This window comes from Artemia franciscana, chromosome 2, assembly GCF_032884065.1.
Source record: "Artemia franciscana chromosome 2, ASM3288406v1, whole genome shotgun sequence".
Classification (NCBI taxonomy): domain Eukaryota; kingdom Metazoa; phylum Arthropoda; class Branchiopoda; order Anostraca; family Artemiidae; genus Artemia; species Artemia franciscana.
In genome coordinates this window covers 58,489,744-58,508,378 of record NC_088864.1, presented here as the reverse complement: position 1 = coordinate 58,508,378, position 18,635 = coordinate 58,489,744, and the positions used below count along the sequence as shown (strand labels likewise).

General features: G+C 36.0%; 1 protein-coding gene across 2 annotated transcripts in view; it reads left to right on the top strand.

The window, feature by feature from the left end:
* LOC136043844 (multiple C2 and transmembrane domain-containing protein-like) overlaps window positions 1-18,635 on the top strand; it is a 202,613-nt gene that overhangs the window by 54,576 nt on the left and 129,402 nt on the right. For both annotated transcript variants that reach the window (XM_065728782.1, XM_065728783.1), the window contains exon 5: window positions 16,885-17,066. In XM_065728782.1, coding sequence (XP_065584854.1) covers window positions 16,885-17,066 — 182 coding nt within the window. The remainder of the gene's footprint in view (window positions 1-16,884; window positions 17,067-18,635) is intronic.

The window sequence follows — 18,635 nt, the reverse complement described above, 5'->3', positions numbered from 1 at the left end:
CCACGCTCAGTTTTTCCCCAAAATCCCCAGATCAAAATTCTGAGATAGCCATTTTATTCACCCTAGTCGAAAAACCTAATAACTATGTCTTTGGGGACTACTTACTCCCCCGCAGTCCCCGTGGGAGGGGCTGCAAGTTACAAACTTTGACCTGTAAAACTTACTTTATATATAGTAATGGTTACTTGGAAGTTAACATGTGTTTTCAGGGGGATTTTTTTGGTTTAGGGGGGAGATTTGAGGGTGGGTTATGTGGGAGGATATTTCCATGGAGAAACTTCTCATGGGGGAAGATAATATCAATGAAGGGGGCGCAGGATTTTCTAGCATTATTTGAAAAAGCAATGGAAAAATAAATATGGAAAGTTTTTTCTACTGAAAGTAAGGAGGAGCATTAAAACTTAAAACGAATAAAAATTATTGCGCATATGAGGGGTCTACCTCCTCGTTATACCTCACTTTTTACGCTGACGTATTTTTAGTAATTTCAACTATTTATTCTACGGCCTTTGTGATTCAGAGGTCATTCTTACGGAATTGGGACACAATCTAAACTTTAGTGTAAAGAGCAAGGTATCGACGAGGGTTGAAGCCCCTCATATACGCAATAAAAACATACGAATATAGAAGGTCGTTACGTAAGTTAATTCGTAAGTTACGTATATTTTTTACCAATGAACACGTTTGTAAAAAATTAAAAGTTCTAGTTGCTTTTTAAAGTAATCAAAAACTTGGAGGGCAACTAGGCCTCTTCCCTTGCTCCTTTTTTCTCAAAATCTTCCGATTAATTGCAATTAATGAATATGCAAATTTCGTTTTAATTATTTATGTGCGGAGAGCCAAGATCGAAACATGCATTAATTCAAAAATGCCCAGAAATTAAAAAAAAAAATAAATGAAAGTAAGGAGCAACATTAAAACTTAAAACGAACAGAAATTACTCCGTATATGAAAGGGGCTTTTCCTCCTCAACACTCCGCTCTTTACGATAAAGTTTCTTACTGTTTTAAAAATAGAGTTAAGAGAAAGAGTCAAACTTTAGCGTAAAGAGCGACGCGTTGAGGAGGAAAAGCCCCTTTCATATACGAAGTAATTTCTGTTCGTTTTAAGTTTTAATGTTGCTCCTTACTTTCGTTAAAAAATTAGTTTTTTATTTATTCAATACATATAGTAATGGTTACTGGGAAGTATACAGACGTTTTCAGGGGATTTGTTTGGTTGAGGAGGGGGGGTTGACAGGAGGGGTTACGTGGGAGGATCTTTCCATGGAGGAAATTCTCATAGGGGAAGAGACTTTCAATGGAGGGGGCGCAGTATTTTTTAGCATTATTTAAAAAACAATAAAAAAACATGAAACAGTTTTTTTCAGCTGGAAGTAAGGAGCAGCATTAAAACTTAAAACGAACAGAAATTATTACTCATATGAGGGGCTCACCTCCTCCTAATACCTGGCTCTTTACGCTAAAGTATTTTTAGTAATGTCAACTACTTATTCTACGGCCTTTGTGATTCAGGGGTCATTCTCAAGGATTTGGTACAAAATTTAAGCTTTAGTGTAAAGAGCGAGGTATCGACGAGGGGCGAGCCCCCTCATATACGCAATAAAAACATACGAATACAGAAGTTCACTACGTAAGTTAATTCGTAAGTTACGTATATTTTTTACTTATGAAAATGTTCGCAAAAAAAATTAAAGTTAATGCCTTTTTAAGTAATAGAAAAATTGGAGGGCAATTAGGCCTCCTCCCTTGCTCCTTTTTTCTCAAAATCTTCCGATTAAAACTACGAAAAAACCATTTAGCCAAAAAAAATTAATATGCAAATTTCGTTTTAATTATTTATGTGCGGAGAGCCAAGATCAAAACTTGTATTAATTAAAAAACATCCAGAAATTAAACTAAAAAACTAGTTTTTTTAAATGAAAGTAAGGAGCGACATTAAAACTTAAAACGAACAGAAATTACTCCGTGTATGAAAGGGGATTTTCCTCCTCAGCGCCCTGCTCTTTACGCTAAAGTTTTTTACTGTTTTAAAAAGTAGAGTCAAGAGACAGAGTCAAACTTTAGCGTAAAGAGTGGGGCGTTGAGGAGGAAAAGCCCCTTTAAAAAAGGTTAATCGGGGTGTTGAGGAGGAAAAGCCTCTTTGCTCATGTTAAAAACAAGAGGAAAAAGCTCATATGGCACTTGTGACGAGGCCGGAAGAGCCATAAGCTCATACGGCATGACCTCTACCAAAATTCTAAGAATCCAGAAATTAATTTAAAAGGAAAATCAGAGGCTTAATGCCGGTCGGGATTCAAAACAAGAGCTCTGAGACACAAGGTCCTTCTAAATATCAAAATTCATTACGATCCGATCACCCACTCGTAAGTTAAAAATACCTCATTTTTTCTAATTTTTCCTCTCACTTAAGCCCCCCAGATGGTCGAATCGGTGAAAAATACTTTATTAAGTCAATTTGTGCTGGTCCCTGACATGCCTACCAATTTTCATCGTCCTAGCACGTCCAGAAGCAACACACTCGCCAAAGCACTGGATCCCTCCTAACTCTCCCAAACAAAGCGGATCCAGTACGGTTACGTCAATTACGTATCTACGACATTTGCTTATTCTACCCACCAAGTTTCATCCCGATCTCTCCACTCTAAGCTTTTTCAAAGATTCCCGGTTCCCCCTCCAACTTTCCCCAATATCACCAGATCTGGCTGGGATCTAAAATAAGAGCTCTGATACATGAGTTCCTTCTAATTTTCAAATTTCATTAACATCCGGTCACCTATTTTTAAGTTAAAAATATTTATATAAGTTAAAAATAAGCAGAACTTGTGCTTATTCTTCCCATCAAGTTTCATCCCGATCTCTCCACTCTAAGCGTTTTCCAAGATTTCTGTTTCCCCTCTCCAACTCGCTTTGTCCCTGGATCCGATTTGAAAATGGAGCATCTGAGACAAAAAATCTTTCTATAAATCAAGTTTCATTAAGATCCGATCACCCATTCCTACGATAAAGATATACTACCTCAGTTTTCATGTTTTCCATGATTTCCTGTTTCTCCCTCCATCTCCCCCCAATGTCGCTGGATGTGGTCGGGATTTAGCTTAAGAGCTCTGAAGCATAAGATCCTTCTAAATATAAAATTCCCTAAAGATCTCATCGCCCGCTCTTAAGTTACAACTACCTAATTTTTTCTAATTTTTCCGAATTACTCCCCCCCCAACTCCACCACAGAGTGTGGATCTGGTTATCTCAGCCACGTATTTTTGACTTGTGGTTATTCTTCTCGCCAAGTTTCATCCTGATCTTTCCACTCTAAACCTTTTCCAATATTTCCGGTTTCCCCCACCCCAACTCCCCCCAATGATACTGGATCAGGTCAGCATTTAAAATAAAAGATCTGAGTTGCAAGTTCCTTCTAAATATAAGTTTTCATTAAGATCTGATTACTCCTTCGTAAGTTAAAAGTACCTCATTTTTCTAGTTTTTCAGAAGTAACCCCCCCCTCCAATTCCCCCAAAGAGATCGGATCTTTTCCGGTTATGTCAATCGCGTATCTAGGTCTTATGCTTATTTTCCACCAAGTTTCATCCCGACCCCTCCATTCTAAGCGTTTTCCAAGATTTTAGGTTTCCAGCTTTAACTCCTCCCAATGTCATCGGATCCGGTCGGGATTTAAAATAAATACTCTGAGACACGATATCTTTTTAAATATCAAATTTTTCTGATCATCTGTTCGTAAGCTAAAAATACCCCATTTTTTCTATTTTTCTGAATTAACCGTCCCCCCACTTCCCACCTAGATGATTGAACCGAGGAAACGACTATTTCTAATTTAATTTAGTCTGGTCCCTGATACGCCTGCCAAATTTCATTGTCCTAGCTTATCTGGAAGTGCCCAAACTAGCAAAACTGGGACAGACAGAATGACAGACCGACAGAATTTGCAATCGCTATATTTCACTTGGTTAATACCGAGTGCCATAAAAAGAACTAATGCATGTAAAATGAGAATGAAGAGAAGATCTTGGAATAAATGAACGAGAAAACAGAGTTAATGGTTATAACGATGGTGCAGAAAAAGAAATGTACGAAAATCGTCAAACAATAGAACAGTAAAAAATTTTAAATGCTGAAATTTGCCCGTAATTGATTCTCACGCTGTTGGACAACTAAAAAGGCGAATTGTATTATTATGGAGTTTGATTTTGGAAGCTTTCACATAATATACTTATGGTAATTTCAGTGAAGCGAGTTTTAAATCTTTACGAAGTGAGTGGAGAACTTAAGACATGACACATCAGGTGCCAGTGGACATAATTTATAGGTAATTATTCTCAGTCGCAAAAAGATGTACAAGATCACGTTTCTCGAAGTGAGTAATTAAAACTTCTGAACAGTTGATTGTCTGGAAAAATGAATTATAACATCATAAATCTTAGTTTCACTGGAATAACTTTATTGATATTTTTGGAAGAAACTATTGAAAAGCATTGAAAGCATGTGCACTCAGACGATAGATGTATGAGAAAAAAAAAGTATTTTTCTCAACATAGAAATGGATTTTAATTTTAAAGATGGAAAGCTTCTAGATTGACACTGATGTTTGATGAAGGTTTATTTTCTTACTTATCATTATCATTTTATCCCAGAAATATCTTAATTAAGTTGTTGTTTAAGAAGTATGGCCAAGATGGGTACAAGCAGGCCCATACTCCATCAGTTTAAGTGGCACCCTATCCATATGTGCTATTTGAGTTGCTAGTCCTTCGTATCCAGCTAATGCTTCTATTAGGTCTAACATTTTTTGGAAACAATATATTCTCGTTGTTATCTTAATCTCCGGTTGATAAGGAAAATTCTTGTTTTGTTTGCCAAGTACGTTGTACAATAATTGAAGTGAGTTTATAGTGACATGATGTCTAATAAACGAAGTTTTGATATGGATTCTAATAAACAATTGGAAGAGATGTTTTAGTAATATAATGGTATCGAGCCGATTATTGATTATCGATAATCAATTATGACTGCACCTAACCAGGTATTATTGTTGTAATACAATAGCCCTAACAATCCCAGTTTTCCATTACCGGGCTTGCGAACGAGTTTGGGTCTCCACATCCAATCCAGGACCCAATGTCCGCTCCACGACTCCAAGTACTCCTCGAGGACCCCATTGCCCTTCGACCACATTTTTGCTCTCCAAACTTTTTTTGAGATTTTTTGAAGTTTTCAAACTTTTTTTGCGTGTCTTAAAATCACATTAAATTTCTTAGAAATACATTCTAAAGAAATCAATATATTGTTTCTTGGACGCTGACCAACTGATAAGCGTCACAATATCATAAAAAGTGAATCACACAATCGTTTTTTTAATTTGAATTGAATTTTTGGCAAATACTACCAATGAATTTTGGCATCATTCCAAGAATAAGCAAATCGGTTTCCGAGAATTTCGAGACTTTTAAGAATAAGGCGTTATCTGGTATCGCATAATCATTCATGTTGTCGGTGAAATAATATAGCGAATACAAGCTGGCCCATATCAAGATTCATGAGAATTTTTTGGCATATTTACGAGAAATTCAAGAACGATACGTTATCTGGTATTGCATAATCATTCTTGTTCTCGATGAAACAGAGCAATGAACACATGCGGGCCCATATCCTGATCTCCAAGAATTACTTGGTATCTATCCGAGAATTTCAAGAACAATACGTTATCTGGTATTGCGTAATCATTTTAGTTCTCCGTGAAACAATACAATACGTCCTAAGACATCCCTCACATCTGCTCTTAGAATTTTTTGGACTTGGAATTGTTTTGGGACGCTGATAGTTTCTTGGTATGTTTCATAGAGTTTAAAAAATGATATGCTATGTGTTTTGGGTGATTATTCATGCTGTCAGTGAAACAACACAGCACATCATGTGACAGCCCTCCATTTGGTATTTTGAGACACTGATACTGTGGCAACCCGTACTCCAATGTACTGCTGGAGTAGCTATCACCTTTTTTTGGCATTATTCCAAGAATTTACCTCCTGGTTTCTAAGAATTTCTTGGCATGTTTCCGAGAATTTCAAGAATCATGCGTTATTTGGTATTGTGTAATCATTCATGTTGTCAGTGAAACAATACAATAAATCCTCTGACAGCCCTCATATCTGGTCATTTGAGCTAACAACTGAGTTAATAACATTTTTATCTTTTGAGCAGTTTTCCATTGATTTTATGACATTTATGGGTTTTGGGACATTTCAGAAAAATTCCTTTTCAGAAATTATTTTCAGAGATCGATAATTTCTTGGTATTTTTCCGAGAACTTCAAGAATGATGCGTTATTTGGCATTGCTTAGTTATCCATGTTGTAATGGATAACTAAGTCAATAAAAACTAAGTAACTTAAGTCAATAAGTCACTGTCAATAAAAAGGTATCATCCCTATTTTAAACTGTTTTACTTTCGTCATGGAAAGGCAGTGTGGTCTTCGAAGTTATCTATATCCATGTTGTAAGTTAATAAAACAATACATCCTGTGACAGCCCTCACATTTTGTCGTTTGAGACACAGATACCATGAAAGCCCATATTACGATGTACTATTGGACTTTCTACCTCCTTTATTGGCATCTTTCCAAAAATATGCATTCTGATTTCCAAGAATTTCAAGAATGGTGTGTTATCTGGTATTGCGTTGTCATTCATGTTATCAGTGACACAATACAATAATCCTGTGACTGACCCCACGTCTGTCATTTGAGATAACAACTGATTCGGACATTTTTTTAGCTTCCAAGCAGTTTTTCATTGATCTTATGAAATTGACATGGTTTTTTGGGACTTAGAATTACTATATTTACTTCAAATTTATTGGTGAATATTGGAAAATTAAATTTGGAATTATTTTGGACCTTTGGAATTATTTTGGGAGATCGAGAATTTCTTGGCATGCTTTGGAGCAATTCAAGAATTATGCGTTATCTGCTATTGCGTAATGTTGTTAGTGAAACAATACAATACATCCTGTGAAAGCCCTCAATCTGTTCTTTTGAGATAACAACTGAGTCAACAACATTTTTGCTTTTAAGTACTTTTTCATTGATTTTATGAAATTTATGTTGGTTTTTTGGGACTTAATTTTTTATTATTTGAACTTAGTATTTATGGGGACTTAATAATATTTTGGGACGTCCAAAATTTCTTGGTATGTTTTCGATAATTTCAAATATAGTTTTTGTGATCATTCATGTTGTCAGTTAAACAATACAATACATCGTTTGACAGCCCTTCATCTTGTCTTTTGTGATAACAACTGATTCAACAAAATTTTTAGCTTCTAAGGTGTTGTCCATGGCTGTCATTAAAAACGAATATCTTAAGTTATAGATGACACCTCAACTAATTTTTCACTTAGGTTATAGGATGTTATCTGATTTTGAGTCAGATTCATTTGGGCTCAGTAATCGTGCGTGTATACTTTAAAATAAGTTTGGGTTGACTCAATTGTTTTCTCAACAGACCAGACGTGACGGTTTCAAAGGACGTATTGTATTATTTCACTGACATCATAAATGATTACCCAATACCAAATAACGCATTATTCTTGAAATTCTCGAAAACATGCCATGAAATTCTCAGAAACTAGAATTATTAAGCAATTCCTGTTAACGCGCCATTCTTGAAATCCTCAGAAACATGCCAAGAAATTCTCGGTTTCCCAAAATAATTCTAAATCCCCAAAAATTGTGATTCCTCAAAATTCTAAGTAAAAAAAAACAATGGGCTCAAGGCCATTACATTACAATAATGATACCTGGATGGGTGTTGTCGTGATCAATTATCAATAATCAATAATCGAATCAATACCACTATAGCACAAAAAACATCTTTACCAATTGTATATTAGAATCTAAACAACAACATACACGGCAGACTAAACAAGACTTTTCTTATCAACCGGAGATTGAGACAACCCTATGGGCTCGCTCGTATCAATTGAATGCTTAACTGGGAAAATAAACTTCATATGTTTCCATGAGTTTTGTCGCAAAAGACCAGATGTGAGGACTGTCACAGAACATATTGTATTGTTTCACCGACAACATGAATGACTGCGCAATGCCAGATAACAAATCATTCTTGAAATTCTCGAAAACATGCCAGGTTGATACGTTATCAGCTACATAGCTTTTGTGGGGGTCTAAAGCCTTGTAATTTTTCTTTATTTTCTCTTAATAAAACTGATTGATTGATTGATTGGATTCCTGAAAATCACGATATAGGCCCACTTCTATTCATTTCATTGTTTCATCGAAAATATGCATTGTTTCGCAATACCAAATAACGTATCATTTTTAAATTCTTGGAAACACGCCAACAAATATCAGAAATCATGAAATAGGCACACTTGTATTCATTGTATTGTTTCACCGATAACATGAATGATTATGAAATACCAGGCCACGCATTATTCTTGAAATTCTCGGAAACCAGTTTGCTTATTCTTGGAATGATGCTAAATAAGGTGCCCGGAAACAAATCACTCGTATGAATTAACAAAAATCCAACTCAATTGCACAATTAACTTGTTAAGATATTCTGACGCTTAACCTCAGTCGGCCAGCGTCCCAGAAACAATACATTGATTTCCTTAGAATGTGTTTCTAAGAACTTTAATGTGATTTTAAGGCACGGATAAAAATATGGGCAAATTCTCCAAAAAACGAAAAACGGTATGAGGGGGCAAAAGGTTGCTCTAGGGGCGTTGGTTCCCCGGTGGAAAAATGGAGTCCTGAAGGGGGACTTGAAGCCTTAAAGGGGGGCTCAGGGCTCTTGTGGGGGTGGGCATTGGGTCCATGATTGGAATGTGGGGACCCAAACTTATGCGCAGGCTCTGTAATGGAAAACCGATGTTCTCAGGGCCATTACATTAAAATAATGATACCTGGTCGGTATTAGTCATCAATTATCAATAATCAATAATCTATGATTGGCTCGATACATCATAGTACAAGAAAGATCTCCACTAATTGTGAGGGGACTTGAGACCATTGGAGGGGGTCTTGAAGTCCTAAAGGGGAACTCAGGGCTCTTGTAGGGGTGGGCATTGGGTCCATGATTGGACCGACGGGAACTAAACTAATGAGCGAGTCTGGTAATGGAAAACCGATGTTCTCAGGGCCATACATTACAATAATGATACCAGGTCGGTTTTAGTCATCAATTACCAATAATCAATAATCAATAGTAAATTATTGGCTCTATACATCATAGTACAAAATGATCTCCACTAATTGTATATTATAATCCCTATCAAAACTTCGTTTATTAGACATCATGTCACTTCAAACTCAGTTCAAATGTTTTAGAACATACTTGGTAAATGTAACAAAAATTTCGCTTATCAACCGAAAATTTAGATAAGCTACAGTCCTGCTTGTATCAATTGAATGGTTTCAACGAGAATATATTGTTTCCGGAAAAATATTAAATATCGTTAAAGTTTTTAGCTGGATACTAACAAATAGCACCTCCCATAGCACATTGGGATATGGGCCCGCTTAAAACAATGGGATATGTATGTCGTTGGAATGGTGGGATATGTTTGTCGTTTGAATTGTAGGATATGCGTGTTGTCGGAATGGTGGGATATGTTTGTCATCGTATAGCTAGAGGGGATACTACTTTTGTATCAAATCAGTAAATACATACTAGCGTTTGAACCCTTGCAGAAGCAATCGTAATTACTATCTATCATTATTTTGTATAAAGTTGTGGTATAGTCAATCAGAGGGATTTAGAGGTTCGGATTTGTTAATATTGGAGCATTGCAACCTACTTTCTGATTCGTCCCGCCATGAAACGACTCTCTCCGGCATGAAAATCTTATAAAAGGCTTGCTTTAATGCTTATACGGTACTGAAAAAGATTTAAACATCTGGAATTAAATTAAAACGAAATTTTCGTCATAATTCTGACTTCTAGCTTGCACATAGTTCTGCATTTTGTTGTATTTTAATGACATCCACCACCTGATCTAAGGCCACGTACACTGGGCAAGACTGCCTATGTTACAAAATCAAGGAATGGATGAATTTTGTAATGTTTTTCCAACACAGTGCAATGTTCTTCATAAAAAATGACTAATCTTTGTTATATAGGATGGCAAAATAAGTTAAAAACTCTATCCACATGCTATTACTGACAATCAAATTTTGTATATAAATTCTTGTTTGTGTCCTTATCTTATCAATCCGTATCTACTTAGTCACCCTCGTTACCGCGGTCATATGTTACCAAGTTATTTTTTTCAAGCGACGGTGATTTTTTCTTATGCTAGGATAGTGGAATATGGAAACTAAGGTAACTCATCAAGCTAAAAGCCACAATAATTGTAATGAACATGCAAGGAGTAATTCCATGTAGATCTTGCCAAATTATAGGAATGAATGAAAAAAGTGTAATCAAAAATCCTATAGCTTTCCTTCTCCAAAGACGGAAATTTATCCATTTTAGAAAAAAATAAGAGCCAAGAGCTCATATGGCACTTGTGACAAGGCCGGAAGAGCCAAGAGTCGAGAGCTCATATGGTATGAGCTCTAGCAAAATTCCAAGAATCAATATATTCATTTAAAAGGGAAATCAGAGGCTTAATGTCGGTTGGGACTTAAAATAAGAGCTCCGAGTAAGGATGTCCTTCTAAATATCAAAATTCATTAAAATCCGATCACCCACTCGTAAGTTATATATACCTCATTTTTACTCTCCCTTCAGCCCCCAGATGGTTGATTCGGGGAAAATGACTTTATCAAGTCAATTTTTGCAGCTCCCTGAAACACATACCAATTTTCATCGCCCTAGTACGTCCAGAAGCACCAAACTCGCCAAAGCACTGAACCCCAACCCCTACCTGCCCCAAAGAGAGCGAATCGAGTACGGTTACGTCAATCCCGTATCTACGACATTTGCTTATTCTACCCACCAAATCTAAGTGTTTTTGAAGATTTCTAATTTCCCCCTCTAAGCCCTCCCCCAAACTCAACAGATCTGGTCGGGATTTGAAATAAAAGCTCTGAGACATGAGTTTCTTCTAAATATCAAATTTCATTAAGATCTGGTCTCCCGTTCTTAAGTTAAAAATACCTCATTTTCTCTAATTTTTATGGCACTTGGTATTAACCAAGTGACATATAGCAGTCGCCAATTCTGTCGGTCTGTCTGTCTGTCGGTCTGTCTGTCTGTCGGTCTGTCGGTCTGTCGGTCTGTCTGTCCCGGTTTTGCTACTTTAGGCACTTCCAGGTAAGCTAGGACGATGAAATTTGGCAAGCGTATCAGGGACCGGACAAGATTAAATTAGAAATAGTCGTTTTCCCGATTTGACCATCTGGGGGGGAGTGGGGGCCCGGTTAATTCGCAAAAAATAGAAAAAATGAAGTATTTTTAACTTATCAGCGGGTATTTGGATCTTAATGAAATTTTATGTTTGGAATGATATTGTGTCTTAGAGCTCTTATTTTTAATCCCGACCGGATCTGATGACATTGGGGGGAGTTGGAGGGGGAAAACCTAAAGTCCCGGTTTTGCTACTTTAGGCACTTCCAGGTAAGCTAGGACGATGAAATTTGGCAAGCGTATCAGGGACCGGACCAGATTAAATTAGAAATAGTCGTTTTCCCGATTTGACCATCTGGGGGGGGGGAGAAGGGGCCGGTTAATTCGGAAAAATAGAAAAAATGAAGTATTTTTAACTTATGAGCGGGTGATTGGATGTTAATGAAATTTGATGTTTGGAATGATATTGTGTCTCAGAGCTCTTATTTTAAATCCCGACTGGGTCTGATGACATTGGGGGGAGTTGGAGGGGGGAAACCTAAAATCTTGGAAAACACTTAGAGTAGAGGGATCGGGATGAAACTTGATGGGAAAAATAAGCGCAAGTCCCAGATACATGATTGACATAATCGGAACTTATTTGCTCTCTTTGGGGTAGTTGGGAGGGGGGGAGTAAGTCTTAAAAATTAGAAAAATGAGGTATTTTCAACTTACGAACGGGTGATCGGATCTCAATGAAATTTGATGTTTAGAAGGATATCGTGTCTTAGAGCTCTTATTTTAAATCCCGACTGGATCTGGTGATGGGGGCGGGGAGTTGGGAGGGGGAAACCTAAAACTTGGAAAACACTTAGAGTGGAGGGATCGGGATGAAACATGGTGGGAAAAATAAACACAAGTCCTAGATAGATGATTGACATAAACGGAACGGATCCGCTCTCTTTTGGGTAGTTGGGGGGGGGGTTAATTCTGAAAAATTAGAAAAAATGAGGTATTTTTAACTTACGAATGGGTGATTGGATCTCCATGAAATTTGATTTTTAGAAGGATATCGTGGCTCAAAGCTCTTATTTTAAATCCTGACCGGATCTGGTGACATTGGGGGAAGTTTGGGGTGGGGAGACCTAAAATGATGGGAAACCCTTAGATTGGAAGGATTGGGATGAAACTTGGTTGGAAAAATAAGCAAAAGTCTTGCATACGTAATTTACATAATTGGAACGGATCCGCTCAATTGCGGGGGGGGGGGGTAATTCTGAAAAATAAGAAAAATAACGTATTTTTAACTTACGAAGGAGTGATCGGATCTTCATGAAACTTCATATTTAGAAGGACCTCGTAACTCTGATATCTTATTTTAAATCTCAACCGGATCAAACGTAATTGGGGGGGGCAGTTGGGGGGACCGGAAATCTTAGAAAATACTTAAAGCGGTGAGATCAGGATGAAACTGGATGGGAAGAATAGAAACCTGTCTAAGATACGTGACTGACATAACTGGACCGGATCTGCTCTCTTTGGTGGAATTGGGAGGGGGGAGGTAATTTTGAAAATTGAGGTATTTGTAACTTACGAAAGGGTGACCAGATCTTAATGAAATTTGATATTTAGAAGGATCTTGTGCTATAAAGTTTAACTTTAGGTTCTGACCTTCTCACAAGTGCCAAATGAGCTCTTGGCTCTTCCGACCTCGTCCAAATGAGCTCTTGGCTCTTCCGACCTCGTACCATATGAGCTCTCGGCTCTTCCGACCTCGTCACAAGTGCCATATGAGCTCTTAGCTCTTGTTTTTTCAAATTAACACCCATCAGCTCCTCCAAAAAGAACGGATCTGTTCCAATTATGTCAATCACGTATCTAGAACTTGTGCTTATTCTTCTCATCAAGTTTCATCCCGATCTATCCACTCTAAGCGTTTTCCAAGATTTATGTTTCCCCCCTCCAACCCTCTATGTCCTCGGATCCGATTTGAATCAAAAATGGAACATCTGAGATATAATATCCTTATATATATATATATATATATATATATATATATATATATATATATATATATATATATATATATATATATATATATATATATATATATATATATATATATATATATATATATCAAGTTTCATTAAGATCCTATCACATATTCATAAGATAAAGATACCCCAATTTTCACGTTTTTTCGAGAATTCCGGTCCCCCTCCAAATCTTCCCAATGTCACTGGATCTGGTCGGAATTTAAAATATAACCGGTCCCGGTTATGCCAGTCACATATCTTGGACTTGTTTTTGTTCTTCCCACCCAGTTTCATCATGATCTCTCCGCTTTAACTATTTTCTAAGATTTCTGGTTCCCCCCAGACTGCCTCCCCAATAACACTGGATCTGGTCGGGATTTAAAATGAGAGATCTGAGTTACGAGGTCCTTCTAAATATGAAGTTTCATTAAGATCTGATCACTCCTTTATAAGTTAAAAATACGTCATTTTTTCTAATTTTTCAGAAGTAACCCTTCCCCCCAACTCCCCCAAATAGAGCGGATCCGTTCCTTTTATGTCAATCACGTTTCTAAGACTCCTGCTCATTTTTCCAACCAAGTTCCAACCCGATCTCTCCACTCTAAGTGTCCTCCCGAACTTCCCCACAATGTCCCCAGGTTCGGTCGGGATTTAATATAAGAGCTCTAAGACATGACATCTTTCCAAACGTCAAATTTCATTAAGATCTGATCTCCCGTTTGTAAGTTAAAAATACCTCATTTTTTCTAATTTTCCGATGTAACTATCCCCACACTCCCCCCCCCCCAGATGGTTGAATCGGGGAAACAACAATTTCCAATTTAATCTGGTCTGGTTCCTGATACGCTGCCAAATTTCATCGTCCTAGCTTACCTGGAAGTTTCTAAAGAAGCAAAACTGGGACAGACAAACAGACAGACCGCCAGAACTTGCGATCGCTATATGTCACTTGGTAGACACCAAGTCCCATAAAAATACTAACATGAATACTAAAATTTCTCGTTGTTACTTGGTTTGATCTTCCATGAAATTACAATAATATCACAAACATTTACTTCTTTTGTAACACATTTTGATAATCGTAAATTCGTGTTAATCTAAAAATATGTTTTGAGCACTATCAATCTTAATTCCCAAGGTCTCAAGAAATTAAGGTTTTAACTATCTAAACTTTTTATAAGCAAATTGGCTAGAGTATCTGCATATATAATTTAGAATGCTTTGTTTAAGATTTACTGAAATCGAGATGTATTTTAAAGGTTGTATTTATGATTATAACATTGAAAAATAAAAATATACTATTACGTCAAATCTTGAATCATCAATTGCTGGGATTTCCAGGAATTAAGATCATTATACATTATACATTTAGCTCACTTTTATTAGTTCTTTTCTGTCATCTTGATTATTATAGTAATTTTATTTTTTATTTTTCATTTACGTTTTGAAAACTGAAGCACACAGTTAAAAAACAGAAGTGATAATAAATTCTCAATAATATGTAAATTACACATTAGATTTTGGAAGTTTTATGGTTAGGATGGAGGTAGTAACCAAACTCCTGTGTGCAACAATTTCTGTTTGTTTTAATTTTGACTTGAGTGAAAATTTTTTACTGTTTTAGAATTTAATTATTGATCTAAATCTGTACCCGTTTCCCCTATGTTGGGTGTCACTAATTATTATAATTTCTATTTGTTTCGTATTTGAATTATTCTGTACCAGTCATTTCTGATTGTTTTAAGTTTGAAGTATTGTATTACTTCATTTCTGGCCGTCTTCAATTTTAGTATGGAAACTTCTCTTTAATTTTATTTGTAAACTTCTTTTTCAGAAATTTTTGTTTTTCAGTTAATCGCATCAAATTTGGATCCCTCTACTAAAATTAAGGTGAAACACGTATGTATTGAAGCGTGTATATTTTTATGATTTTTTTTTTAATTATGACTCTTTCTATTTTTTTCGCGATCAGTTTTTCTGCAGGCCTTCCAAATTAAGATTTTTATGGCAATATTTTGAACGTTCTAAATACCTCTGATGAATGTTCACTACATACACAACTAATGGCCGGTTTTGGTTAAATTCGAAAAAAGTTCAAGTAAATTGAATTGCGGCACTGGCTCTTGGTAGGTTTGGAATTGCATTAAGTGAATCTTGGGGCTAGCTAAACCGTTTGTTCTTGGCCAAAGCCTAGTAGCTGTATTTTCAAGTTTTGAAAACAAGTCGCAAAATGATTTTTTGTTTCCTTATTAGAACTGGAGAAACAAATGATGATACAAAATTTTATGAATGGGTTTTCGAAAGTGTATCTCTACCGCTCATTTTCTTTATTTTTCCGCAAATTGCATTTTGCATTTTGAATTTTGCTACGCAATATTACATTTATTAAGGGCATTTTGCTTAAGTTATTAAAAGAAGTTATTTACTTATTCAAAAATTAATTTATTAAATCAAAAAAATAATTTAAGTTATTCAAGTTTTTCAAAAGAAAAAAAATGGGTATACGATTTAAACAAGTGTTTTTTTTTTTTTATCGCCATTCTTCAATGCTTTTCAAGTATCTTCATGGTGAACTGCCTCGCTGTTTCAATTCTTTCCTTCCCGATTTAGTTAATTCAAGGAGCTCTTATAATCTACGCAATAATGACAACCTACTATTACCTCAAACTAAGACAGTCAGATCAGATTTTAGTCCCCAAATAGCATGTAGTAAAGTATGGAACAGTCCCCCTTATAATATCCGTAGCATTCATTCGTTTGATGCCTTTAAAACCCAACTAAAAATATTTTGGTTGATAAATATAATGGGGAATAAACTTGAGAAAAAATTTATTTTTGAATTGGTTTGAATTAATATTGTTATATGTTTAATAATCTGATGGATAATGAAGGTAGGGCGACATCCCTAGTTGCTAGGCTTGAGCACGTTCATTTATTTAATTTTAATTGTTGTTATTTTGTGTTGGCGGGAGATGGTGTGGACTTGGATTTTAATTTCGAGGACGAAGTGGTAAGTAAAAATAACACAAAATTATTTAATTGGATTTCTTGTGTTTTTAAGAAGAGACTCTTTATTTGGTATTTATTTTTTTAACCCCTATGTAACGGGCCATGGAGCCTTGTAGGGGTAGAGAGTTATTGTTGTCCATTTATTTTGATGTTAATAAACTAAACTAAACTGAACTGAACTGAACTTATTTTTTGCTGGACGTAGATACTATTTCTTTTACACTTAAGTATGCCTAAGCCAAGCGTTTTGCTGTGGAAATCCGTTGAATTCCTTTTTTACCCCCTGTAGATACTTGTTTATATCTCAGAAAGTATAGCAGAAACAGACAGTTGAATTCTGAAAGTGTTTTGAACTCTTTATTGTAGATGGTAGATGACAGAGGACAGCCAAAGTCATGGTATTAGCCAAATATCATTACGATTGGACAGTATAAATCCTCTTGCGAACGCACTAGTAGTATTTTATGATGAAGCGTTGCCATTTTTCCTTCAAAGCAGATCCTAAAATGTTTCAATTTGGCTTTATTTTCACAGACAACTTGGAGCTAAGAGATGAAAACCAGAAATTGTCACTATGCTCAAGGACAAAGATAGGTTTGTCATTAGACTCATTAGAAGATTTCGGGGATAAAGAAATTCAAAAATATCAAAATACTCAAGAAGAAGAATTGGATGATAGAATTGACGCCATAAGTACTGCAGAGAACCTCAAACAGGTAAGAGGAAGATTATTTAAAGTATACATTAGAAATCTTGAGATGATAATTTTTAGGTTTTAGGTAAATTTCCCAGGGCTTTGTAACTTCTATTAAAATACGGTTTAAATAGTTTTGAAAGTATCATTTCCGAGTAGTTATTTCTCAATTTAATAAACAGTAGAGAAATTGATCCGGAAAGTTAGAAAATTGGCACCCTGGCATTTTCTTACCTGAAAAATGATCTAGAATGGTATCCTTATTAGTAACTATGATGCAAGCAAAATTACACAAGGTGACAAACTGCTTTGCAGAAAATGACGATTGAACAAGGAACTTGATATTTTAGCGTCTGTAAAGGATAGAAGAAGGAATTAACACTTAAAAATTACAGAATATGATAAGTGACCCTCAACAGCTGAAGAAAAATACGTGGAACAAGAACCAGCAACAATTCACACTGAATTGCAAGCGACAACGTGAATTAAACTTAAACTAAAGAGTAACAGAATTCCTTAATTCGACTGAGATGGCTAATTTAGCAACCTATTGCTTGAAACTAAAGAATCAAACGATGATTATACTAATTTTAGACATTTCACAGTATTTGACAGTTAGATAGTGCACAGGCACTTGAAAACATTATTTTGAATCCCAAAGGCTGAAGCAAAAGTCATGAAAAACCGTCTGAGATAATTATGTACGAAAATGAAAAGCAAGTGAAATATATGGTTAGAAGACATTTAATAACCAGTATCACAACAGATACATCGACTTACACATGAAGTATGCTGTTAGAAGAAAAGCAACAGTGAGAATCACAAACAGCTCCAGAAGAAAATCAATCCTATAAAATGGATGATCCTTTGATGCATTAACAGGAAGGAGGAATTGAATTCACGCCAGACTTTTTTAACACATTTTTATCGCTTATTTGATACCCCATGACTTGAAACAAAAGAGTAACGAATATATGTATATGCTCCCTTTAAACCAGCAACTCTGTATTTATTTAGAATATCTTTTTGCTAGAGCTATACACCTTTTTAGTATTTCTCGCAAGGTTGTTCCATCGAACCTACCCTGGAACTATGACATCAAGAAGAAGTACAGACAAGCGACTTCTGGCAAGAAGTTAAAGACAAGCGACAACGATAGTCAATATATGCAAGCCTGCCACGCGCTGAGTGCCGTTGCCCGGCGTCGCAATCGGCTGCAAAGTTATTTTTTTCCAAGGTGGGTGTATCGAACCCAGGATGACGCCTTGATGTCAAGAAGAGGCTCACATTGTCTGTGGTTAGAAGACATGTGACAATGAGGATCAATATAAGCAAACCTAACAATAGCTTTAAAAAATCTGTACTTTCAAGACAATGGAATGGAGAAAGTTTATTTTCTCTAACATCCGAAATCTTACATCTTATCACGGCAACTTTACTAAATAAATCACCCATCCCGAATTTGGACATAATCTTCCCATTGTGGTACCAGGGAGGGAGAAAAAGAAAAAATTTACAATACCAAAAATACTGAATACGCAAAGAAGATATATCGTTCTTATACCCGGGGGCATGGACAATATTATTCCCA